This window comes from Misgurnus anguillicaudatus, chromosome 11 (genome assembly GCF_027580225.2).
Source record: "Misgurnus anguillicaudatus chromosome 11, ASM2758022v2, whole genome shotgun sequence".
Classification (NCBI taxonomy): domain Eukaryota; kingdom Metazoa; phylum Chordata; class Actinopteri; order Cypriniformes; family Cobitidae; genus Misgurnus; species Misgurnus anguillicaudatus.
Genome location: NC_073347.2, coordinates 1,989,701 through 2,015,754, shown reverse-complemented (window position 1 = coordinate 2,015,754; position 26,054 = coordinate 1,989,701). Strand labels below are relative to the sequence as shown.

General features: G+C 38.1%; 2 protein-coding genes across 6 annotated transcripts in view; one reads left to right on the top strand and one right to left on the bottom strand.

Moving 5' to 3' along the window:
- Positions 1-26,054, bottom strand: part of LOC129416559 (uncharacterized) — a 136,526-nt gene that overhangs the window by 5,429 nt on the left and 105,043 nt on the right. For 3 of the 5 annotated variants that reach the window (XM_073872806.1, XM_073872810.1, XM_073872809.1), the window contains exon 1: positions 3,876-3,895. The exons of 1 other annotated variant lie outside the window; for it this stretch is intronic. The gene's annotated coding sequence lies outside the window, so the exon portion shown is untranslated. Of the gene's footprint in view, positions 1-3,875; positions 3,896-10,592; positions 10,904-26,054 lie in introns of those variants that run through there. One more of the 5 variants, XM_073872807.1, reaches the window with a different exon arrangement.
- ifngr1l (interferon gamma receptor 1-like) lies at positions 11,850-24,318 on the top strand. Its single transcript, XM_073872802.1, has 7 exons — positions 11,850-12,061; positions 14,811-14,931; positions 15,057-15,226; positions 17,530-17,668; positions 18,143-18,309; positions 21,114-21,235; positions 21,313-24,318. The coding sequence occupies exons 1-7, from the start codon at positions 11,995-11,997 to the stop codon at positions 21,661-21,663; spliced, it is 1,137 nt and encodes a 378-aa protein (XP_073728903.1). The 5' UTR covers positions 11,850-11,994; the 3' UTR covers positions 21,664-24,318.

The following is a 26,054-nucleotide window of genomic DNA, read 5'->3' as shown; positions in this document are numbered from 1 at the left end:
CTACAAAGCCTTAAATGGCCTAGCACCTTCGTATCTTAGAGAATTCATGTCAGAATACACCACACCACGTACATTGCGGACGCATAATTCTGGTCTCTTAACTATCCCTAGAATATCAAAAGTGTTTTCTTATGGAACTGCTGAAATTCCACAAGGGGGCGTATTTGTTCCTCAGACATTGCACAATAAACGTGACATCTGAATATATTCATTATAAATCATGAATGAGAAGTGAGATTCGAACGAATGTCCGGTAGTGAACTAATTGTATACACTATTTATATCGTAATTCGGTCAGAAAAGTCGAGATTGTGAGATGAACAAATCGTTTTGGATTAAAAGGCTTGGATATTCCATTTCCTTGGACTTTTGGGGATTTATGAACAATTTGTTTTGGACAATTTCACTGAAGCGGATAAAGGGAAGATTTTGAAGGCAAGTAAATTACAACTAGATTACAGTTTTATGACTGCTAAAAATCATATAATGCTTTGTGTGTGTGTTAATGGAATCCCTAAAGTCTAAGCTTTCCATCGATGTGCCGCATTGACCATATATTTTAAAGATTTAATGCTTCAAAGTTACAATGATGTAATGCAGCCTCACGTGCAAGGGAGGGGGTATACAGTGTAGGGCACACTGTTCCTTATCAGGCTAAAGGTGGTAGACCCTTTTCCTACTTAGCCCCTAAGCTCTGGAATGATTTGCCAACTGATGTCCGTAAATCCGACTTTTTGTTTCTCCCAGGGGGTTTTTCAACCCTGGGGAGTCAGCCGACATTGGCTTAACTTAGCACCCTCTTTTATACGAGACATTATTAATATGCTTGTAAAGTTTATTCATAGCCGCTATATTTTGCTACTTGTATTGTCTGTCGATTTTTCTGTGTGTCCACTGCTTCTTTTAATGTAAAGCTGCTTTGAAACAATTACAAATTGTAAAAAACGCTATATAAATAAAATTGAATTGAACATTGACAGACTGCCAGTTACTTTACATGTAAAGTATTCAATAGTACTGAGGTTATACTTGTTTAACATTTATGTCCCATACTACACAATATAACAAAAATAAAAAAAATCACTAAACTGAATGTAAGTTAAAAGAAAATAAGATTTAAACTATGTAACTCAGGAATAGGAAATTCAGGTTAATGTGGATAATGACTAGTGTAGAAATCCCTCAGCACTCTGTGAGACTCTGAACTTACAGTAGGTGACACAGATAGAGAAGACACTGATGTACTCGTCACCACAATATTTGTCTGTGTTAAGCCGAAAGTATACTAGGGACGTCCGCGTATGCGTGCCGTCCGCATGATGCATTTTCATCATCAGGAGGGTCCATGGTCGTCCGCACGTCTACAACAGCGCATGCGCGTGAAAATATTTAGACAGGACACTCCACTACAAACAATTATACAAAGGAAAAAGACAGCACTTGCACACACACTATCGTTTTTCTTTTTTAATTTCTACTTCTTTCAAGAACAGAAAGCTGTGAAGCCTGTTCGTTACCATAATGTTTGATTCCTGTTCTTTGTTGTCTTGTTGTTTGTTCTAAACTGTGTTGTGTCGATGACGACGATCCAGTGCACCAACCTCTGTTTGGAGACAGCATTCCCCCTCTGCTGTCCTCCAAAGCAGACAAAGAGCTAATCGGAAGTTCTAAAGTTTCATGTGTGTTCCATGTAACAGCACAGTGTGTGTACCGGACACAACAATGACAGGGTTGGGTCTGGTCCCTAAAGGAAGTGGTGGGAACTTTGGGCATGTAGCTGGGCCGAGGTCTCAAGATAACATGGGAGTTACTCTGTCTGAACTCCAGGCACTCAGGGGAAAGAGAGAGCGCCTGCAGGTAAGTTCAGTTCAGAAAGATCAGATTCTTCCAGGGGCTCGAACAGAGCTTTCTTCAGGCCTGAAAGGACCACTGTGAGGTCCGTAGAGGGGATGAGGCACGGTCTGGGTGGGTTTAAACTCCTTGTGCCTCTCAGGAACCTACAAATCAGCTTGTGTTGTCCCAACGACCTACCCTCAATTTAGAGGTGATGGGCTGCGATAGCAGCCACATACACCATAAGGGTAGACAGAGAAATTTGTTTCTCTAACCCCTCTTGGAGGAAGGACAGCACTATACTGACAGCGCACCTCTCAGTGCAATTAAATGCATAGAGCCGCCTAGTAGAGGTGGTTTCGGACACAGAAGGTGGAAGCCCCGTCAGGACATCTTTGTCCCATCCAGAAGCCTGGCATGGAGGTTCCAGAGATCCAGCCTCATGTGCCAGATTGTGCCCTGAGAGAGAAGTCTGACCAGCGAGCTCCGAAGAACAAGAGCGTCTGAATGGTTACACTGTCTCCTTTTAAACACGTAAGTGAGGGCGAAGACTGGTATGCAAATACCATTCGCGCAATTTTATTGCAGTTTCATTGCCGTTTTATATACAAGTCAGACCAGATTGGCTCTCAAGAGCACATCCTATATTTGCTGTGGGTGGATTGCAGTGCGAGCACATTTGTCTTTATACATCTTGTCTTCACAAGAATAGGTAACCTGTGGCCATCCGGGGGTCGCTTTGTGTTCTTATTTGGTTTATTTCTTTTTGATTCCTTTTTTGGGGATCTGCATTGGAGATTTGCTTTACATTTTATGTTTCTTTCTTAAATGTTTTTTAGTTAAAGCTTCACCACCACCTTGTTCCTGTAGGTTACAAATAATTTCTAAGAAATATTATAGGAATGATCATAGGATCAAACTTAAGACAATTTCTACACCGCATTTTATACAGCCATACATGGTGTGTAATGTATATACCATATAAAACGTCAACAACAACGTTATGGCATCAAGAAACTTAAATAACGGTTTTAGAAAGCTCACACAGATTGGAGGTAAAAGTGACCAGGGTTCACATGATTGTTTTGTCCAAGCATTGTGGTCTAGTTGTTAGAGAGTTGGACTTGTGTGTAACTCAGAGGTTGGTGGTTCAATTCCCACAGCTGGCAGGAAGTGATTGATTGTTGGGATGTTGCAGTGATAGGTGTCATATGTGTGTTTGTGTGTGTTCATGACTTGCAGTGGATAGCTTCACTACTCAGTGGAGGGATTAAATGCAGAGACAATCATGTCTCTCTCACTTTTTTATTGTCCGTATATTATTTGCACTTAAATGCTGACCTCTCTGTGACTGTTCTTAACCCTAAACGCTAGAATATTAGTTCTCTGAGTGACATCTGGTACTTTTCATACCATGTGCTTTATGGGTAGTATGAGCTCCCGGTGAGTGTGCAGTGACCTCATATGGTGACCTTAATATATGAGCAAACTGTGAGTGCGCTGTGTGGTTACAATTTTAGCTCACTGTGACGCACACATTGTGACAACATTTTGAGGATCTTGTAAACTCATGGTGACTTCACTGAGATATTAAAGTGTTGACTGGGCATAGCAGAAAGTACAGAGTTTAACTTTGTCTTTAAAATTTAATTTATGCATTTTCCACCCCAAACCATTTCCAAAATACCATTGGCATTGTCCTGAGTGTAAAATGTATAAATATGACAGCAAAATGTTACCATATAAAACATGCATTCATTCATTCATTTGTTAATAACTGTGATTATTTGAACAGTTTCATAACATAAATACATAATTCAGAATGCTAGTGTCTATAAATGAGTGTGAAGTCAATGGGTGATGGTTTTAAGTCCATTTTGTTGGTGGAAGGATTGTAAAGATTTGTTCTTTGTGAGTGTCACACGAAGCAGAGGAGGAAACAAACCCAGAGGCTGAGTATGTGATATATATGAAGATTTTGGAAGCGAATGGATTTATGTGCATCACTGTTGTGTTTCAAGTGTTGATAAGGAACGACTCACCGTAAGTGCTGCTGGAGAAGATTAGAGCGGTGTATTTGAATACGGGCGAAGAGGATTTCATCTGTCTATAGGAAAAGGGAACAAAGGAGGCCATCGTTAACCATTGTGAGTACTCAGTGTCTGATACAGTGTGTATTGTGGAGTTACCTTGTTCAACGTGTGTTGTGAGTCTTCAGTAATTAGGTTGACGGCCCTGCCATGGAGCAGAGTGGTGGGAGAGCCGGGAAGTGACGACCCTGGGAGAAGCAAGGGGCCGCAGCAGCGACGTTTATACTGCTGGCCTACACTTTCAACGCCAAACGTTCCCAGGTCCAATTCAAGGAAGACGGGGCTGTGACCTTAATGTTCACATAGAGTGCTTTGGGTGAGTCCATGCCTTTGCTGTGAGTAAAATAATTACTAACAAGTGCTTGTGTGTATGAAGAACATCGTACTGTCATAAAAAGGGTGGCGAAGATCATATCTCACCTGTTACGGAGCCTCTTCAAAGGTGCGCCCCTGTCCAGTTCTCTGTAGCCGAGGTGGAAGAGAGGAGAGGGCAGCGTTCGGCTCGGCGTGACGGTGCTAGATTTCCCCCTTTGCAGTGCCAGAGGCCTCTGGGAAGGCTGTACCACGACGCCTCACCATCTCAAGGTTTGGAGTGTATTTATTGATTGATTGAAGTGCAGTCACCGTAAGTCCACCATCCACGAGCAGTAGCCAATGTTGTAATTACCTGTTGAATGACCAAAAGTTACTACAACTTGAACGAAAGTTGAGGAGATGCAGTAGCTAAAGCCAACTAGGTGAGAGCGAAAGTCCCAGTGTCTGCTAAGTTATCCTCTGTGTTACAGCTAAAGGCCTGCAGAAGGAGAGAACCTGAGTACAATACCTGCGAAGTACTTACCGTATGTCGTCACGAGCCAACTAGGTGAGAGCGGAAGTCCCAGTGTCTGTTAAGTAATCCCCTGTGTTATAGCCGAAAGCCTGCAGAAGGAGAGAGCCTGAATTCAATACCTGTGAGATACTTACCGTTGGAAGTCTGTAGAAGGAGAGAGCCCGAGCCTGCAGAAGGAGAGAACCTGAGCATAATACCTGTGAAGTACTTACCGTATGTCGTCACGAGCCAACTAGGTGAGAGTGAAAGTCCCAATGTCTGCTAAGTAATCCTCTGTGTTACAGCTAAAAGCCTGCAGAAGGAGAGAGCCTGAATTCAATACCTGTGAGATACTTACTGTTGGAAGTCAGTAGAAGGCGAGAGCCCGAGTCCGACGTCGTGGAGAGTCTGAGGACGAAGAGGGTGCGAACCTAGCTGTCGGAGAGGAACCGACCTGATACCACCCTAGGGTGGCGTCAAGGAACATACCATCCTGTTACCGGAAAGACCCCCAGGTATACACGACACTGAGCTACCACTTACTGTACTGTTTTTAATCTGCCTCCAGGAGAAAAGGAGGGCGCCACGGGATCAAGATAACAAGGCATAGGTGCCTTGCCCCGTTGTCTTCCCCCTGCCCTCAGTGGCGTCTTGGATTCCTGGCACGTGGTCTCCATTTCCCCCTCCCCTTTCTGGCACGGCCCACCTGGAGAGCAGACAGAGATCCTTTTTAACTTACCCTTGCCCCTTTTTCCCTATATATTTTAAATAAATTAAATAAAGTTCATTTTAAATTATACTTACCCTTGTGTTGTCTGGTCATTGGGTTGACTTTGGGACCTCCTCGAGGTGGAAACTAGGAGGGGGCGTGGCTTGTTTACATCTGTGGTCCACCCCGACCTGTGACATGAGCTCATTGTGAATTCAGAATGTTGTGTTCAGGTATGAGTGCACAATGAGTCTACCATGACCTCACAGTGACCATCGTATGAGCTCACAGTGACTGTTTCATGACCTCACATCATGAACATAGTTTGAGTACACAGTGAATGTGCTGTGACCTTATCATGACAATAGTATAGTAATGGTACACTCACAGTGAGCTCATACTATGGTCACCCTTCTTACCTATTTCTAAGAAATATTATAGGAATGATCATAGGATCAAATTTAGGACACTTTCTACACAGCATTTTATACAGCCATATATATATATGAAGAGTTTGGTTCCAAAACGCAATGAATCCATTTTGACTAATTTCGGTAAAAACGTGTTTTCTATACCAAGAAAGTGACAGGATGAAAAACACTATTTTCTGTTACAAACTTTCACATAGCATCTTTAGGTGTCAAATCCATAATTAGATTTTCAAAGATTTATTATAAAAACAGATTATTTTTTCCACAAATTGCTATAAATCTATTGAATCAGTATATAAATGTACATTCATCTTTGCCATGTTATATTCAATTAGTATACACGGATTAAAAAATAAACATTAATGGCATTCATCAAAACACTTTGTCATATATAGAGCACAAAGCACTCATTCTTCGTCTCCCAATGCCTCTCGCATTTAGATTTTGATGGCTTACGTTTCTTTCCCGTCACAAAAAAAATGCGTAGAATGGTGCACTGTGATTTGTTGAGCGGATTTATTGCATTCTGCAGAAAAGGGGGAGTGGCGTTTATTGCGTTTTGGGAAAATCGGAGAAAAGATGACAGAATAACATGGCAGATATCGGATTTTGCGTAAAATTTAGAATTTACTTTTAAATACTGACCTAATACAATACTGATTTTGGTGATAACTTGTTTTTTTTTAAATGGCGTTTATTGCGTTTTGGAACCAAACTCTGGTGTGTAATGTATATACCATACAAAAATGTCAACAACAAGGTTATGGCATCAAGAAGCCTAAAAGGCTCTAAAAAACATCACACAGATTGGAGGTAAACGTGACCGGGATTCACAGGATTGTTGTGTCCAAGCATTGTGGTCTAGTGGTTAGAGAGTCAGACTTGTGTGTGTATAACCCAGAGGTTGGTGGTGTGATTCTCACAGCTGGTAGGAATTGATTGATTGTTGGGGTGTTGCAGTGATAGTTGCCCTGTGTGTGTGTTCATGACTTGCAGTGGATGGATTCACTGTGGATGGGTGAAGTGAGAGAGACAATCATGTCTCTGCATTTATTCTTTTATTGGCCGGATATCATTTGCAATTAAATGTTGACATTTCGTTGACATGTTTCCAATTAGCAAACGCTAACATCTCTGAGCGACATCTGGAAATTTGTATATCAAGTGCTTTATGGGTACTAGTATGAGCTCACAGTGAGTGTTCAGTGACCTTAATATATGAGCACACACTGTGTGCAGTGTGGTTACACTTTTAGATCACGGTGACCCACAAATTGTGACCACATTATGAGGATCTTGTGAGCTCATGGTAGCCTGACTCCGCCCTCCTACGTGCTTCCGCTTAATTTTCATTTTGCTTCAGTACTACGTCTGGGACTGCTGTGTAGAATTTTGTTTTCTCCTGCAAAAATCTGCAGGACCAATCAGCGAACAGAGGGGGGTGGCTAAGAACGATGACGTTGAGGGCGTGCGTCAGTTTGAGTTGTAGTTCAGTAATGGCAGCGGAGAAAGGAGTGAGAAAAGCTATTCGGTCCGTTATTGCAAAACTGCTGAATTAAGAAGTTAAAGCCGGAGCAAGAACCAGGTTTGCTAAGTTTTGTTGGTCTGATTATTCTTACTTGTTTTCGGCCAGTTTCGGTGCATGATATACGTCACGACCAAACGTTAGCGATTGGTTATGGCAGATCCTGAGTGACTCTGGCAGATCCAATAGTTTTAAACTTCAACAGAGGACCCTCCTTGACGAAAGTAACGCTTTGCCATGGAGCGTGGCCAGACTCTCTGTACAAATGAAATGAATGTACGAGAGTCTGGTTGGACCAGGCTAAGCTCATGGTGTCCTCACTGAGAGTTTAAATTGTTGACTGGGGGCTAAATACATGTTGAGATGGGCTTCACTTCGTGCGGCCTCGAAAAATAAGTCACCGGCCGCCACTGGATCAAAGCCTAAGTTGACAGAGAAATTTTTAAAAGACGCTTCATGGTAGCAAGCCTAATCACATTGGTTTTGTCAACTTGAAACTGATCCTGTAAACCGGAGTTTGTTTAACCATCTTTATGGTACAAGCCTTATCTCTAAAACTTTAAAATATGTAAACAACAAAAGACCAAAAGAACTTGAAAAAGATTCTTGCTTCACATGATTAGTTGAAAGTAACACATACAGTAGGTTAGCCAGTTAGATTAGATACAGGTATACTATATCTCAGTTATGCTTAAGAGTCAAAAAATCCGAAATAGTCTATTTTTTTCTGCAGTGGTTTAATTAAATAAAAATACTTAAATTGAAATAATTATTTTGGCTAATGACATAGTGTTCAACTTTATCAAAAGTCAGCTTATCACAGCCTATCCAAAAAAACTTTGCATAGATGTCTGAAATTTGGGAGTTCTCAAATTTCTGATACACAAATACTCAACACTAAATTCTGATGGATACTGCCAGTGTTGCCAGATGTACGACAATTATTGTATTTTGACCATAATTTTGACCTCTGTACGATGTACGGTCAATAATGAAAAAATCCTATAATGTACGATAATTTCCACATTTTGTTACACTTCAAATGGTCATTGCAATAATAGGACTTCTATACTTATTGATCTATTTGATCTATCTGATATTGATCCTATGTCTACCATCATAATTGTGAGGAGAATGCAAATGCGTGTAACGAATGTCTTCTATCTCTTGGTTTTGGCTAGAAGGGATACAGCTATTGCCTAAATCTTGTGAGATGTTAGGTTTGGGGTAGAATTAGGATAAAAACAGTGCTCATTCAGCAGTTGCTCTTTCCCTTCTTGCCACAACTCCATCTCTTCTTATGTTATGTCTTCTTGGCCAATCATTATTGAAGAATTACTATCTTTTTCCAGTTGTTTAACTAAGGTACACTTAGTAATTTATCTACTGTAAAAATCTACAGGCTATCAAAAGTTACGGTTGTCACTATAAAATAGCTGTAAAATATTCTGCACATTTGACTTGTGTACGATAAATTTCTTCCAAATACCATAATTTTGGAGTTCTGGTACGATATTTGGACTTTCCAATCTGGCAACACTGGATACTGCATGCAGATCAGCCGACACAGGTTGCTGCATGTGAGGAATGCTGTGTGTCCGAGGGGCAACCTTCCGATCTCTCTTATGAAGCCAACACGGAAGTGACTTAAACTGCAATTCATCGACTGGCCGCTTGAGGCTGGCTCCAAAAGGGAGTCAATTCCCATAGACTCCCATGTTAAAAATACATACAGTAGAAAATAATATGTTTACAGCCTGGTACAAAAAGTGTTTTTGGCCTATATAGCTAATTTTGCCCTTCATGACAACTGTGAGGGGGGTGAATTTTTTTGTGACTCATCCGTTTAAATTATATTAAGCCTTAAACTTCTGCATAATTAAGGGCGTGGCCGCTTGAGTGTCGGTTGAACAGCCACTGCTGTCACTAGACTCGCGCTAGGCGGGCGTGGTTTCACCTCAGCTTCACCCATGTCCCGCCTCTTTACCCATTTTCGGTTTTCCGCGAGTAAAGGCCCGGGTATACTTTTTTTCCGCGTCCGCGTCCGGCTCGCGCGCGCACGCGTCCGCGAAGCTTTCCGAGTATACTCCGCGCGGCCATACGCGGATGGCCGCGTTCGACACTATACGCAATACAAATGATTTCTTACTCAAATTATTAGTCTAACAGGCTGTCAGGACAGCACTGATTTGGCGACATTTACAGTACATTAAAACATTAGGATAGGTGAAGAAAAGTAACAGATCCACCATTGCAAACACAGTTTAGAACAAACAACAAGACAACAAAGAACAGGAATCAAACAAACATGCTCCAGTGCTTTCTGTTCTTGGAAGAAGTAAAAGTTAAAGAAGAAAAACGATAGTGTGTGTGCAAAATGCTGTCTATTTCCTTTGTATAATTGTTTATAGTGGAGTGTCCTGTCTAAATATTTTAACGCGCATGCGCTGTTGTACGCGGACTGTACGCGCACTGTCCGCGCGGTCTCAAATTTTGGGCTGCACGCGGACGGTCCGCGCGGCCGGCCGCGGACCCTCTTGATGACGAAAATGACGTCATGCGGACGGCGCGCATACGCGGACGTCCCTAGTATACTTTCGGCTTAATTCGCGGAGACGCGCGGCCAAGATGGCGACGGCAGGCAACGCCTACTTTAAGCTTCAAAAGCGATCTTCACAAACCAATGGGTGACGTCACGGACACTACGTCCATATTTTTTTACGGTCTATGTGTGTCTCAGCTGATCAAGAGAGACTTAATCGGAAGGAATATTACTGTATATTACACATATTTTTATCCATTGGTTTTTAACAATGGTATCTTGGGGTTCATGAAGGTACTGCAAAAGGGTCAGTGGTAGGGTGACCAGATGAGATTGGCTGAAATTCGGGACGTTATGGGGGGGAGGGGTGTTCATCCAATAATAGTTTAATTTATTTATATTATTTAATAATAGATAATGAATTTCAAACAGAACCAATCATATTATTATAAGTACCTATGCATAAATAAATAGATATAGTATGTATAGAACTATTTTATACTTCATAGTTTTCTTTATTTTACTTAATAATAAAAGATAATGAATTTTAAACTATAGTTACTGAACCAATCATATTTTTATTAATATAAGTACATACCTTTATATAATACGTATAGAAGTATTTTTTAACACAGTGAGTGCCTCGCCACCAACCTGACTCCTGCACGCGACTGACTGTCACTGCCAGCACTTCTAACTGTCCTCGTGGTTGCTGCAACTTTCGATCTAACGTTACTCTATAAAACAAAAAGGCGACAAAAAGGTCCTATTGTCTTTATGATTAAGAGGGGCTAGACACACCAAAACTTTTAAACGCGGCTGAAAAAGCCTTGAGGACGCCGAATGCCAGCTGTTTTTTAGCCGAGCGCTTTGGTAGCTGTGATACTTCAGCTGTGAGCCGGTTGGTTGCTGTGGTAATGTCCCGCCCCTCCTCCACTGTAATTGGACGGCCCTGTGAGAACTGGCATTGACGAGCGGACTCGGAGCGTTTCACTCAAAGTTTAATATTTTTGAGTTTCAGCGCGGAAAAACCCCGCTAGCTGCTTGCTTATTTGAAAAACGCTGAGTTTCCATTGGAATCAATTGAAAACATGCGCATAAAAGCTTTGGTGTGTCCAGCCCCAGCTTCAGGATAATTTTCGGGACGTTGATTGCAATTAGAGCAGGATTCGGGTCACCCTAGTCAGTGGATATTAAAGAAATAATTATTATAATTATTTAAATAATTCTTATAAGTAATTGATTATGGTATATTACACTGAAAAAATGATTCATTGAATTGAATTTAATAAATTGTATTAAGGTAAGTGGTTGCAATTTATTTAAGCTACATTTTAACAAAAAAGATTAGTAAAGTCAAATAAAATATAAAACTTTTGTTTAAATGTAGCTTAAATAAATTGATTGCAACCACTTACCTTAAAAAATTGATTAAATTCAATTAATCATTTTTTTTTTCATTGTAAGTAGTAATGCTAGTTCAGGTTTTATAAACTTACTGTATTATGTGTAAGCAAAGAAAAAAAGCAGCCTATATAAATTGAATATATTTTATTTAAATAAAAGTACAAAAAATCGAGCTAAAAATGCAATAGCTATGTGTAATATTGACACATCCATTCAAATAATCTGCTGTGTAGTTAGACAGTTCAGTTCAGTTCAGTTCAGTTCAAGACAGACAGTACTGTTAAGCTTGTGCCTCAGGCCTGTAGTTCAGAATTGGAAAGCACCGTAGGTTACCAGGTTGCCAGATCCTGTTATAGCATATAGGCTATAATCAAAACACACTCAGAGCATCGTGAAAATTCATATCTTTACAAGCAAGTAGGCTATTTTAAGTCTTAATGTAGAAAACTAAACTACACAATATATTGAATACATTTGCGTGGGCGCGTCTGATAAGAGGAATGAAGTGTATGAGTATTTGGCAACCCAGAGTGGGTCTGTTAGCTGAACAGAAACACAAGCGATAATAACACGGTCAGGAAATGCGTCGTACTTGAAAGAAACACGTCTAATATCGACCTGAGAAGCTTTGGGCTATCGGTTTATCGCAATGTCGAACCACCCGACGTTGTCGTGTTGGCTATTTATTGTTTTGCTTTATGGGGGTGTTTGTTCCGGTGAGTATCCGATGTAGCTGATCCTGCTCATGTTTTACACGTTTTTGTTACATAGTGTCAGTGTACATCAACGCGTGTGCACGTGATATTTACAGTAAAGTACTTGTTAAACGGCAAACTTTTACAATGACAACATTCAAATGGTAGGTTTCTTAGCTGATCGCTGTTGTAAATGTATGCTTTATTTCTGTGGTCAGGCATTTAGCGAGATCATTGTAGTGAATACACATGTTATTACATTTTTATGTTACACTGTACAAACAGGTTACTTTTGTGCATGAAAGTAATAAAAAACGAATTAATTGAACGATTTGATAGTTTATGTGCGAGACCTTCATTTATTTTTTTCACAAAGAATAATAGTAGTTTTTTAGACAGGCCTGTGGCCCATTTCTTAAAACGTTGTTTAAATGCAGTGATAGCCTCACAACATATTCCTGTCCTGTTTATTTTATTGTTAGGAGAACATATGTTCAGTGTGATCTTATTTGTAAATTTACAAATCTGTTTATTGAACAGAAATTACTTTTTTTACTTTTATATTATTAATACATTTATGATTTCATAAAGAGCCTTTAATATCCACAGAAACTTTCTACATCACAAATAGTTATTTTATTTAATTTTTTTGAAGACAAAACCTACATATGATGTTGAGAAAGAAATGTTTTTAAACCTTCGCCTGAATAAAGACACTGTGAATAGTTCTTTTATAGTATCGCTGAATGAACCCTTCATGACACATTTTTTCCAAAAGAGAAGGGATAAGTGAGTATAAAGACTGGATAGATGGATATAGTTATGTACTGTAGTTACACAAAAGATTGCTGTTTTTATTCTTGCTGATTATCTGCAACTTGATGAAAGATCTGATAGATTGAATATACCAGCGAACAGAAAACATACGTTTAAGTTAAAGGAATAGTTCACCCAAAAATAAACGCTGCCCCATCATTTATTCACCCTCTTGCTATCCTAGGTCGAACATATTTGGAGTTATATTAAGTAATATCCTGGTTCTTCTAAACTTTAAAATGGCATCGAATAGAGTTTTGAAACTGTATGTGCTCTAGCCATCATGAAAGTGTTCTCGTGTGTCTCGTTTCTGTTTATTTCTTTACGTAATTTTTATCAGTTGAAATATATGAACCTGTAATAATGTGTTAACCATTATATAATGTAAGTGATACCTGTGTTTATTTCTTACAGTTTGATTTAGATTTATTGTGAATTTTATACAGCAGCTGTATGAGAAGTGGTTTGTATTGATGGCAATAGGGCATAGCGTTCCTGTTTGAGTTATTTTTATTTAGAGCCGTTACCTTTGTGTGTTTTATATGTTTGTGCATATCTTTCTTTCTTTTTCTCTTCACGCACATTTGCACCCATGTTTGCATTATTTCTTTCTGTGTGTTTACACTAACTGTACACTTAAATGTTTTGGGCAGTGAATGTACAGTATGGCTCTTAGAAGGTGGTGTGAACACTTTGGTTTTATTTTCACACTTGTCTCACTTGTAAAACCACAGATATGCCTTATGTGAGCGTGTGTGAAAATGTGTCATGATCACACGTGGTTACAGCTGCAAATCAGCGTGGGTTTAAACCACAGGTTTTATTGTTTAAAAGCGCACACCTCTGCCATGTTATTGCGCTCAGGATGTCTTTAGTCTTACGGTTTATAAAACAATATGAGGAAACGAGATAAACCTCATTCAACCTATTTTTTCTGCTATTTCTAATTTAATATGTAAGGTCAACTACTAGTATTATCTGTTAGGGTTTGCCTTTGAAAAGTAAAGTGTACTGAAGCCTGAAATGAGATGGGACATGTTGGCATGTGATGTCCGTAGCAAGATGATTATACTTTTCCTTTCATATCCTCTTGTCAAAACGAATGCACAAAGTTCAGCAGCATTAAACTTCCTCTAAAATGGTTTCTCCTTAAAAAAATTTCACTTCTGTTTTAAAAGAAGTGAAAAACATTTATAAGGTTGTGTTAATTAGTTTTTTTATTGATAAATATCAATTAATTTTTTACCAATGAGTTTTTCTCAGCTAGGCCCTTAAAGTTAACTGTTAATGATTTTTCCAATATCCATTATGTTTATATCTTTATTATCATCACCAAAAAGTATATTACATATATATGTTTCACAATTTCAGAAAGCCCTTTCAACATTTTGTGATACTGAGATCACAAAGAGATGACAAAAAGTCTTTAAATAATTAAGATTTATTATTAATCGTTCTAAAGTCTCATACGTCTGCTGTGTGTTTGTATTATTGAGTAAGACCTGCATATCCTGAATAGAATTTTGTCACGCACCGGCAACCACTTCCTTTCTTCAATATGACCCCGATAACACAAGATATCAGGCTGTTATGAGGCTTGATGACTTATCTTAACCAACTCCATGCATTCTAGCACACCTTTAAAACCAAGGTTTCCATGTACGCTGAACCAACTTATCTCATTTCACTGAGTAACATATTAAGTTTTGTAAAAGCAAATGATTTTAGATCAATGTCAAATTTGAAACAAAAGTGTGTCAAGGTTGGTCTTAATTGTCAAGGACATATTTGAGGGAACTGACTTGGTGTGTCTTATTAAAACAATATGTTTCAATACCTATTAAGCAATATTGGAATAAATTACTGTATTTATAATCATTAAGTATTTATGTATTTATTTAGGGTTATTGCACAATTTCAAAATCTAACTATTATGTCATGTTTTTCTTTACAGTTCCTCCTCCAACAAACATTAGTGTTGTTTGTCACAACTTTGTGAATGTCCTTTACTGGAACTACAGTACTACACCAACTGAGGAAATTAGGTTTATCGTAACAGTCCAACCTTACGCTTGGTATGTTGATAACTGTGTCACACATCTCTGTCAAAAGCAACATTTTAACCAGGAAAATAAATCATTCTTTTTGAGTAAATGTGATAATAAGCAGACACCCTTTATGTCTCTGTATTTATCTGTAGGTCGGCCCAAACAATTAACACTTCTGAGATGTACCTTAATATGAGCGAGTACATCAGTGAAACCATTGATGATTGCTTTGTGACTGTACAGGCGCTTAATGGACAGGAAGTGTCAAAAACTGTCTCCATTAAATTTGCCTACAGCATGGACGTTGAAAGCACACATAAGTGTAAGTTCTCCAGGTGTATGAATGCTATTCTATTCTATTGTTTGCTGGTGTCTTGGTTTTATGGTGAACTTTAATGAACCTTTTACAAGTTGATTTAGGAGATTGTCAGTGGTTTGAGCATAATTATTTTTTCGTATTCTTGCGTTTTCCCTAAAACATTTACGTTACATTACGTTTAGGCATTTAACAGACACTTTTATCCGAAGCGAGTTACAAAGATTAGGAAAAATTAAAGCGATAAAGCGACAAGTTTTCCTATTCTGAAACAATAGTATTTTTGGAAAATATGTTTTTTTAATAGTTTTTTTTTATTTTTGGAAAATGAGCGTGAATGTGATTTAGTGCACCTTGTGAAGGTAGCACCAGGCGCTGTTTATTTGCCGACCGTAAGGTCTGGATGGGGTGTAGGAATGCACGAAATTCTGAAAGTATGCATTTTTAAGCAATGACATGACCAGGGCCTGCTTGAAAGTGGATGAAGGTACCGGTGAGCACTGCAGGGAGGTGTTGATGAAATGTGTGAGTGCTGGTGTGAGCGTGTCTGAAATTGCCTGTAAGAGATGGGAGTGGAATGGGTCAAGGGGGCAGGTGGTGGTGCAGTGAATTTAGGAACTTTAGTTTCAGTCAGCAGAGAGAAAGAGGAGAAATGGCAAAGTCTTCAGCTGACAATGAGGAAGTGGGTGGAGGGGGACAGAGGAGAGAGTTAAAAGTTTTAAACAGCTGGGTTGGTACATTAAGTACCTCGGTGGTAAAGTATGATGGTTTGGCTGTAGTGAAAGTAGCTGACAAATAGGAGAGAAGTGACTTGTAGTGACAGAGGTTGGCCAGGTTGTTAGTTTTGTGCCATTTCCTTTCAGCAGCCCACTAGTGTAGTCCGTTGCTCACAGAAAATATCAGACAGCCAGGGGCAGGAGGGAGTAGCACGAGCTGCTTTGAAAGACAAAGAGTACCTAAACATGATGTTAGAGTAGAGAGAATAATGTGTCAGTGGCAGCATCAGCATCTAAAGATGAGAAGTGAGATGGAAGAGAGGATGTCACATCAGCAGAGAGGGTACTGGGGGAGAGAGAGCAAAGGTTGTGCCTAAAATGAACCGGAGGTGGTGTGGGTGTCTGAGATGTAGGGAGGTGCGCATTCAGTCTTCAGTCTGACTCCAAAATATAAAATATTGTTATTTGTAATCATAAATCAAATAGATAATTATAATTGTGGAATTTAGATAAATGTTTAGTTATTCTGCCTTACCTCTTCACGTGATATTGCGTTTGTTCATTTAGTTACCAATGTCACATTGGTCCACACCGGCCGTTGTGCGGGTTCCGAACACAAACTCGATCGTACCAAAGGTTATGGCTAAAGCAATTTAACAATGCCACTCCCGAGATCTCTTGCTAAAAGGTCCCTATGTAGCCCCATGCAAACACCCATATACAACTTAGTACAAATCTCAAACTATAACCAGAGGTTCAGGTTAGCACCGTCTGTCCTGATATAGTAAATAATATGACTATTTAACAACTTAACTGATGTCACTGGCACACATATCGGCACTGCAATCTAATCGCTACATGCTAAGTGAATAATGTGCAACAAAAAAACAAACTTATTGGCTAGAACGGACGGGAGTAAACAAACAAAGCACTTGTTAACAGAGGCTAACAAACACGCTAGCAAAGCTAACAAACACAGAAGAGCCGAAACCTAACACCTAACAAAGTTATTCTTAAATAACAACAGGTTCAATTAAATTTTATTTATATAGTGCTTTTCACAATTGTTCATTTTTTCAAAGCAGGTTTACATTAATAGATGTAGGAAAAGCATAGACAAGCGAGCGTAGTAGTAATATAACGTATAAAGTAAAGTAGTAAGTTAAGCCAAAGATGGCGGACTCTCCAGGGGATGAGAAAAACCCTCCTGGCTAGTCCAGGGGGAAAAAACTCCTAGGAGGAGAAAAACCCTTGAGAGAGATACATATATAATATTTATATATATAAATACTATCGTGGTATGTGAACGGGTAAGCGAATTAAACTGGTTCCGCCGGTGGTCATTGGTCAGGTGGTAGTCTAGGCAATAGAAAAACAAGGTATATAGCAGACTTACCTTATTACTTCTCGCTTCTGTACGAACCAATCCATTACAATAAAAAAGCTTATTAAAAGTTTTTTTATTGATTTAGTCTCATTGAAATTAATGAATATAAATGTGTGTGTGTGTGTGTGTGTGTGTGTGTGTGTACCCTCATTTTTCTTTGCTTTGTATTTTGGCTTTTTATGCAGTGTTTGTTTGTGTGTTTTCAGGCTCTGTTGACTTTCCACCTATTGAAACATCTGTCCACAAAGATAAGATTAATGTGTCCTTTTCACACCCTTATAACATATATAATCATGAAAGCCTGAATGATGATTTTACATACAGAGTGACTCATGATGAGAGAGATTTATTTATTAAGCTTTATAACATTTTCCAAAAGGCTCTGAATAGTCCCACTGTCTAGCTACATAAAAAAAGTATTTTCAAACATATATTTGTTATGCTTCTCATGTTTGTAAAGACGGTGTGCTGCATGCCAATTGTAGTCTAAATTGTCATGATGTGTGATCGTCTATGGCACTCGATGATCCAGTCTTGCAGATTTCCAATCATGTAAAGCTTGCAAAAATAAGAATAGGAGAACTACAAACAAAATTAATTGAAATGGACTCATACATAATTCATGGTATAACATAACTGACTTTACAGTGCATGGGTGTGTATTAGTTATTTATGTAAATCTCCATAAACAGCTTCAGAAATATGTAAATTACATTTATAACAAAATTTTGACTAGTGAAATTGCAGTCCCTCCTGTATAATCTGTATTTGAATTGTATATAGCAATGACTCTGATTTGTCTTTCCACACACAGAGAGAGACTTCATTTGACTGTTATGACGATGAAGAGCTGTGCACTGCAGAAATCCACATTGGCCAGAGTGAAATGGGAAAGTGTATTGATTTAACATTTGAAGCGACAGTAGATGTTCTGTTTTCAACTTTCAACAAAAATGTTTGTCTCCCCAAGATGCCTAATGTTCCTGGTAAGACCATTACTCACTTTTAAATTGTATTTTGTTTTTTACTCCCTCTCATATCATCCTAGAGGTTTACTTGAACAGTTATCATATTAGGTTTGATCGGCTGGTCAGCAAGCGTCATCAATGTTAATGAACACAACTAATATGCCATCCTCCCTTATGTTATACAGACACATTTAGATGAAAAGTGTTCTGTTTGTGTTAATAATATTAAACAAATGAATAAATTAAAGCTCCACTGTTTTTTGAGTTAATTCTTAGCAAAAACCCATGTTTTCTTTCAAAAGTATGTGCTCATTCATGTGTAATTACTTACACCCACTAATCAAAGTATTCTCGTTAAGTGTAGAATCTGCTATTTAAAATACATACGGTCGAGTCTCTCGACTGCCTGAATCCATGTTGTGCCTCCATCTTTGAAATACATTCGCCGACGAGGGACATTCCTGAAATTCAAGCTCCGCCTTTCGCGCTTTCAGACTACACTCACGCTGGCCGCTAGCTGAAGCCTCTCGAGGTTGCATGTGTAGGCGGTATAAGTCAGCAAGACAGTCTTATTTCAGAATATTAACAATTATAAAGCTGACAATTATTCTTAGTTAATAGTAAATTAGTCTCAGCCTCAGACATCACGCCCACAAACTGTTGGCTGAACGTCTGATTTTTTTCATACACTTTTCTGGAAACCCTGTGAGAATGTTAAAGTCGTCTTTGATTGGTTGAAAACGCGAGTGTCGCGATTAGTTTTGGTCCCTGGAAAACAAAGCTCTGACGTTCCGTTGAGGAAGAGAATCAGTCGTGTTCATGTGAAAAATAATGATCAGTTATCATGATCAGCTAAACATTTGATTCTCAAAAATATGCAAAGTTTGCGGCATCGACTCTCTAAAAGACGTCCAAGAGTTTTGCTTAAGGCAGTTAGTGGAGTCAAAAAGTTTGGTTCTCCTGAATTGCTTGTATGTGTTAAAAAGTGGAGAGATATGCTTCAAACAGATGTTTAACGGGAGCGTCTCATTGGTGTGGCTGTTGATGAAGTGCACAACGTTGTCCTATGGTGAGTAATATTGTTTATTTAGATGCTATTCGGTTGCGGCTGGTTATTTCAATAACTGACTTGTTGCCAGCCGGCTCGTTATTGTGGGGAGTCCGAAACGTGACGCTAGAAGAAACAAACTGTGATTGGTTGTTTGACATGTCGGTCAAACAGCTCCTGGGCGGGCTTTGTCCAGAAAAAGCAGTGAAAAACACCAGACCTTCAGTATTGAAGGTCTGGCTACGCAAGACTAATAGTAAATTGATGTAATATGCTTATGACTTGCGAATGTAATGCTCAGTTAACTTAAATAAATCAGGCTTGATGACGTATGCAGCCTATGCAACCTGCGTAGACTGAATCCTTCGGATTCAACAACAGCCGCACACCGTGATGAACCCGCAATCTAATGCTTTGATTTGAGGCAGATTTGAAAGCCTGTTGAAGACCTATTCTCGAGGACATTAAAACAAGTCACCAAGGAAGCGAAAAGGGGATTTAAAACGACAACGCGACAGGAAAAACATCAAGACCAAAGTCAATATTGGAATAATGTTAGTTTTCCAAGATCATGGGGCTCAAAGGACACCGAAGTTGCCTGCTTTCTATCTTCTCCACACGTAATTCAGCATATTTGTTTAAATCTATACAGTCTATGTTGTAAACTCAAAGTTTTATAGTTGCTTGTCTAACAATAGCATGGTTATGCATAACTCTTGTTAGTGTAAACACGCATGTGGTTTAATGTGCTCGAACAGCCACATGCCGTCTCTCCGCCCATTTATGTAATCTGAGGTACTGAGATAAATGTTTTTCATCTTTTCTGACCTCTAGCACAAACACATGGTACAGCACTATTTAGCCTTTCATTGATAAAACTAAAGCGGCTGATCTGCGCGTCTTTCGTTTCATTTTGCAAGCGTGTGAAAGTTGTGAGCGATCTTTTTTCACCAATATCAGAGAAAGCTATTACATATACACGGACATGTAACATGTTTACTTAAAACATAAGCATTGAACTCTGACATGATATTAGTTTGCGTCCATTTAAACCCGTCATTACTCCCGCTCATGATTAAATGATAGGAGAGGGACTCGTCCACAGACCATCTCCTCAGTAATCTGAAGAGAAGTGGTCGAAATTGGACAAAAAGAGACGGATTTAAATACCAAGTGTAAACGTGATGTGTCTCTTTCATCCACTTGTGATCCGATCAACGAAAATACATCTTAATACCAAGTGTAACAGCCTCTGGGATATTTTTCCTCGCATCGATGAAAAAGGAGTGTCAAAGCTACGTTTATGGTTGCTTTTTGTATGTGATTTAATGCGGACATATCATGAAAATCTGACTTTTACCAGGTTTAACATAAATCTGTGTGCTTTGACGGATCACAGGCAAAGGACATTGCAAATTGTTCATTATTTTTCATTGCTTTTGATATGTACTGGAAGCCATGTTAACCTTGGCACGACACGGCCACCGTACGAGTTAAAACGCACTCCGAATGGGGGGGGGGGGGGGCTAGAAAGTAATAATCAGTTGGTTGTCATATAGAATTTCATCCTACACAGTGGAGCTTTAAGAATTGGTGTTTTCCCTTGTCCCCCTAATAAAGTTTCCCCATGTTCCACTAGGAGCATTAGATGGATTTGCATTTGTGAGTTAGAGGAGGGATTGTGGCTTTGTATTGTGTATTTTTGCAATTCTGTGTGATGTGCAGAAGTGACGCATTTTCTATAATGTTGTCTGTACCATTGTCTATCTTGTAGACAAGCCAATTTATATTGCAGCCTTAGTAGGCGGAGGTGTCGTGATTCTCTTCATCGTTCTGGGTTTTGTGTGGCTGCTTTGCAAGAAATGGTCCAGCATCCCCAAGATTCCTGAAGTTCTGGTATGTACTTTTTGTAGCACTATATTCTGTTTGTACATTTCCGTCTACTTACAACCATTTGCTTCCTCTATGTACAGATCAACTTTATGACTCCGAACAAACCAGTGAGTGTGATTCACCAGCCCTTGGAAACTACCGTCTCTCCAGTGTCACCTGCAAGTCATTTACCTCTGCTACAGACAGAAAACACCATAGGTATCGAAGTCCCTATCGTTTCACCACTTGAGAAAGACCCAAGCTTCACCCTTCATGACACAGAAGTGGTGATGGACCCGGAGACATCCTGCACATCTGAAAGGGATGGGAATTATGAGTCTGAAGAGTCAGACTATGGCAAGTCATCTGACTATGACAGTCCCAAATTTCTGCAGGAGATGAGCCCAGGGGACTTTGCTACAGGCTATGGTCCACGACCCAGTGTACTGTAGGTTTCATTGTGTGTGTATGAATGAAACTGGCAATTCTTGCCATCAGGAGAGACAGTAAAAAGTGAAATGAAAATTCTGGGCCGAAATCAAAAAACCTGGATGCACATGGCTGAAACATGAAAAAAACCCTGAAATATTCTTCATCTGAAGTAATCCAATTTAACAGCTGTTGTATCAAAATAATGTCAAGTTCTAGAAAACTATTATATGCAAAACAGTAGTATAGTAATTCAGCAACTCAGTGGCCTTGTTAATACCAAGCTTAATTAAGATACACAATCATTTTAATGAAAACAACAGGTAAGACACAGCATGACAGTGAGCCTCTGTTACGTTACATCAGGACTTTCCACATTTCCGTCCAGCATAAGTTACTAAAAACTGTGTACTTCATCATCAGTTACTGGCCAACCTCCATGATTGGTTACACTTACTGTATATTTGATAGCCTGTTGCATTTCACGGGAGGACTTGACCTTGACTTAAAAACTTGCGACTCGATGCTTGTAAACTCCAACCTAAGAGATACATTAAGGCACAATCACAAGATGGCAAAACTGTACAAGCAGAGTGCTATTTTTTTCGGTTTATATTTTCTGCCATTTTCAGCTTTCGGTGCAGAAAGTTTTTCTGGGATCATGCCCAGTAAAAAGCCGTTTGGTTATGTACAGGTAATCATCACTTCGTCCAATAATGATTTCACACATGCATTCATGCTATATAATACACAACATCATATACTATTCACAGTGTTCATGTAAGGAATAATTGACAATGGGCTGTTGAATTATTTAAAAAATAATGCACACCCAAGGTGGTAATGCAGCACGACCCGTCAATTATCCCTCTTAAACCACGGTTATCACAGACATTGCTCTGGAGGTTAAGACATTTGACAGGTTATGGTTAGGTTATGTTTTACAGAAAAATAATTAACATTTATCAACCATTCAGAACAAAGCATTCAACAGACCCTTCGTACATAGACTATATACATTGATCAGCAGAATGTGACATAAATGCATTTAATAATCATTACATATCACAATTTTACTTGTGGTGCTTGCATTGTAGCTCAGATATAGCATGAGCATTAATTTTGCATTACTTCAATTGTATTTCCCAAAAATTAAAACTTGCATTCGGGTAAATGACTGTACAATTGCTTGTAAAGAAAATACTTCTATGAAATGAAACAATGTTTTATAATGTTGATTGCAGAAGCAGTGGTGTGTGTTAGGACATTAAGGAAAAATGTGATGATTTTCAAAAAGCTTTGCTTCAACATTCAGCTGAAAACTGAAAATAATCTCTGCAGGTATGCTAGCTTTTGGGACCTAGTTCATTGTGTACGTGGATTTGAAACAAATCCAATGTTTTTTGCTCCTAAAACACATCTTGCACATTTCTGTCTGTCAAAGCCTTAGTTGTATGTGCCTCAAGAGGAACTTAGCAAACAGCTATATACGTCCACGAGTACAGTATGTGCCATACACATATATATTAACCTCTAAATGCCTTCTTAAAGAATTGTGGATTAAATGCTGACTGTCAGATATATAGACATTAAATGTCATAACAAAATTTAATAACAATCATAACCAAAAACTAACAGAATTGCAATTTTCTTTTTTTTATTTGACAGTATAGTGCATTGATAAGTTGTTTGTTATAACACAGAAACATTTTCATTACATTGCCAAGTTACAGTTTACAACATTTCTCATTTGATTATTGAGTTAGTTATACTTTTACTTTGTGAAAAATGTGCGTTGGATGAGAGGACAAACTTATTTTTCCCTGTATGTAAAAAAGCGCAAACCTCTCTGTTATTTAAAAGGTTACTGCTTTTTCATTACGTGATAGTGACATATGGAGAATCACAGAAAAATCCAGAACGTTGGTGTTTATTAAAAATGGATGTACAAAATTGATTTAAGAGGATGAAAAGTCATACAAAAATGATCATGAAAACAGTCTACAAACTAGAGAGTTTGTGGTGATAAAGTAGCAGCTGCCACTCCTTCAACAGTTAAAGGCAAATGTTATGTTAATTTGAGACACAACTAGATGATGTGTAATGATCGTTATATGTCTATATAGCCAAGTGTTACTCTTAATGCCTCTTCATGAGCACTTTTGTATGTATTAGGATAAGGGGCTATATTTGGTGTTATTAGATAACTACAAACATGATTTTCTTAAATACTTTATAATTTTTTGTTTTTTAAAATAAAGCAAATTTGCACTTACTTATTTTTTATTTTTTCAAAACAACATTCAAAAATTCCTTGAGAAAAGCAAGGTGTGAATAATTATAATGGCATATTTATGCTGACAAGCCAAGACTTTTAAAGGCTATCCAAAGTTTGATTTTGGGCCCAATATAACAAAGCCATAAAAAGTTTAGTCTTTCTTTTACATTTATGTATTGTCAGACATACATTTTCATTATGTGTTTTCTGGGATATGAAGCAATGAAGATTTATATCATATCTTGCCAGGTGAGCATGAAAATATGTAGAATTTAAGTTTTTACTTTGAGTCTTTTAAATTGAACTTCATGCTTGCATTTCATGTCTGCTTGGTATTCATGTATATATAATGCTGTGCATTTAATCCATTTTAATTACAATAAATCATCTGTAATGTCAAGGCTTCGTCTGTGTAATTACCTTTCCTAAAAATTGGTATGATGTGTTAAACCTTTAAGAATTGGCACCATGTCCAGCATTGCATTGAAACAACCCAGCATAGTAATATTTACCTGCCATTTAGTTAACCAGAACTTAGAGGGCATTTATGCATTAGGCAGACTTTTTTTTCAAAGTGCAGTGATATAAAGGTATAAATGTTTATCACTGTATACTGTATGCATTCTTTTTGGAGTAGAACCCACAACCTTTGAGGTCCTAACAGAATGCTCTACCAATTAGGCTACAGTTTTCTGTGAAACCACCTTTAACAATGCTATAAAATACATACAAACTTGAGAGCAAATAATTTAACACTGTTGAACTATTTTACTTATAAAAACGGATATCATTCCTGATCAAATGAATGCTAAAGATAGGACCTGGCCATAGATTCTCAAGATTAAAGATTCAAATAGCTTTATTGTTGCCATGGTAAACAAGAGTCTTAATTAATATGAAAGCATGTCAATAAGTAATTTTAGCAAAGGTCTAATGCTTTCTAGCCAGAACTGAACCAAAACAGAGCCATTTTCCACCTGCAGTGAGTCATTTATGTATTTGTTATTATGACTGAGTTTTGTGTAGTCTAACAGACTTTAGCCATTATTTACACCACACATATAAAACACCCTCCTTGAAATCAAGAAATTCTTTTTGCTATGAAATAAGAGAAACTTACTGTGTGTTCACACCAGACGCAGAAGAGGCGGCAAAAACGTGTTACTCGCGCTTAGTTGGACTCTTTAACATTTTGAGTTTACTCGCTTCATTCGCGCGAGACATTCACACGTAAATTTGCGTCAAGGGAGGGACTTATATTGCTCAAATTGAGTAAACTTACAAGGGCCCGGTTCCCCGATAACGTTCACTCTTTCCCCACCATTGACGAGTTATCTCCTCAATTTAAAATAAAATTGTGTAATAGTGTTCCTGATTAATTTTTATGTTAATCTGCAATACAGTTATTATCCACTATATGGCTTTCACTTACCCAATTTATAAAAATAAAAAAAACTTAAGCCAAAACGTTATTTACTCATTTTAAACTCGTATGTATGTTTTGATAATCTTTTAATAATCATTCTGAATCTGATCTCTAAATTCCTTCACAAAAATGCAATTATTTCAGCTTTTGCTAAAAAATTTATATTTTTAAAGAAAAATACTCATATTTAAGAGTTTATAAGCAGAAAAAAAATATAGATAGGTGAAAGTTTTTTCCCCATTTTGTTTGTTTGTTTGAAAGCAGAGGGTCTGTTCTTTCATTGTATATATTTGTATGTTTATATATTTTTAGAAGAAAATTTTTCTGAAAGACATTTAGTGAAAATCACAAAAAAATGCTGGCGGGCAACCTTTCAAAAAATGGCTGGTGGGAAATGAGTTAATTTTAACATTCCTATATCAACATATATAAAATGTTTTTTTTTTTAGGGGCAACATACATTTCCACTTTTACAACGCATAAATACAAGTGAACAGCAAAAAGATATATTTTCCTGGATAAAATATAAAAGTTTATATTTTTTGTCATTTTGTATATTTTTAAATACACTTAAAATTTTATTTTATTTTTGCCGTATGGGGAGATCATATAGTTCACAATAGGCCTGTTTCGCAATAGTTCTAAAAAAACCTGTGGAAGAGCTTTGAATCTTGATGAAGCAGTGTGTGTGTGTGTGTGTGTGTGTGTGT

What these genes read in the sequence shown, in the direction of transcription:
- ifngr1l (XM_073872802.1), top strand. Translation starts at nt 11,995, where the DNA reads ATGTCGAACCACCCGACGTTGTCGTGTTGGCTATTTATTGTTTTGCTT. An exon ending in CGTTGAAAGCACACATAAGT is followed by an intron (nt 15,227 to 17,529) that starts GTAAGTTCTCCA and finishes GTGTGTTTTCAG; the next exon opens with GCTCTGTTGACTTTCCACCT. An exon ending in CCAAGATTCCTGAAGTTCTG is followed by an intron (nt 21,236 to 21,312) that starts GTATGTACTTTT and finishes CTCTATGTACAG; the next exon opens with ATCAACTTTATGACTCCGAA.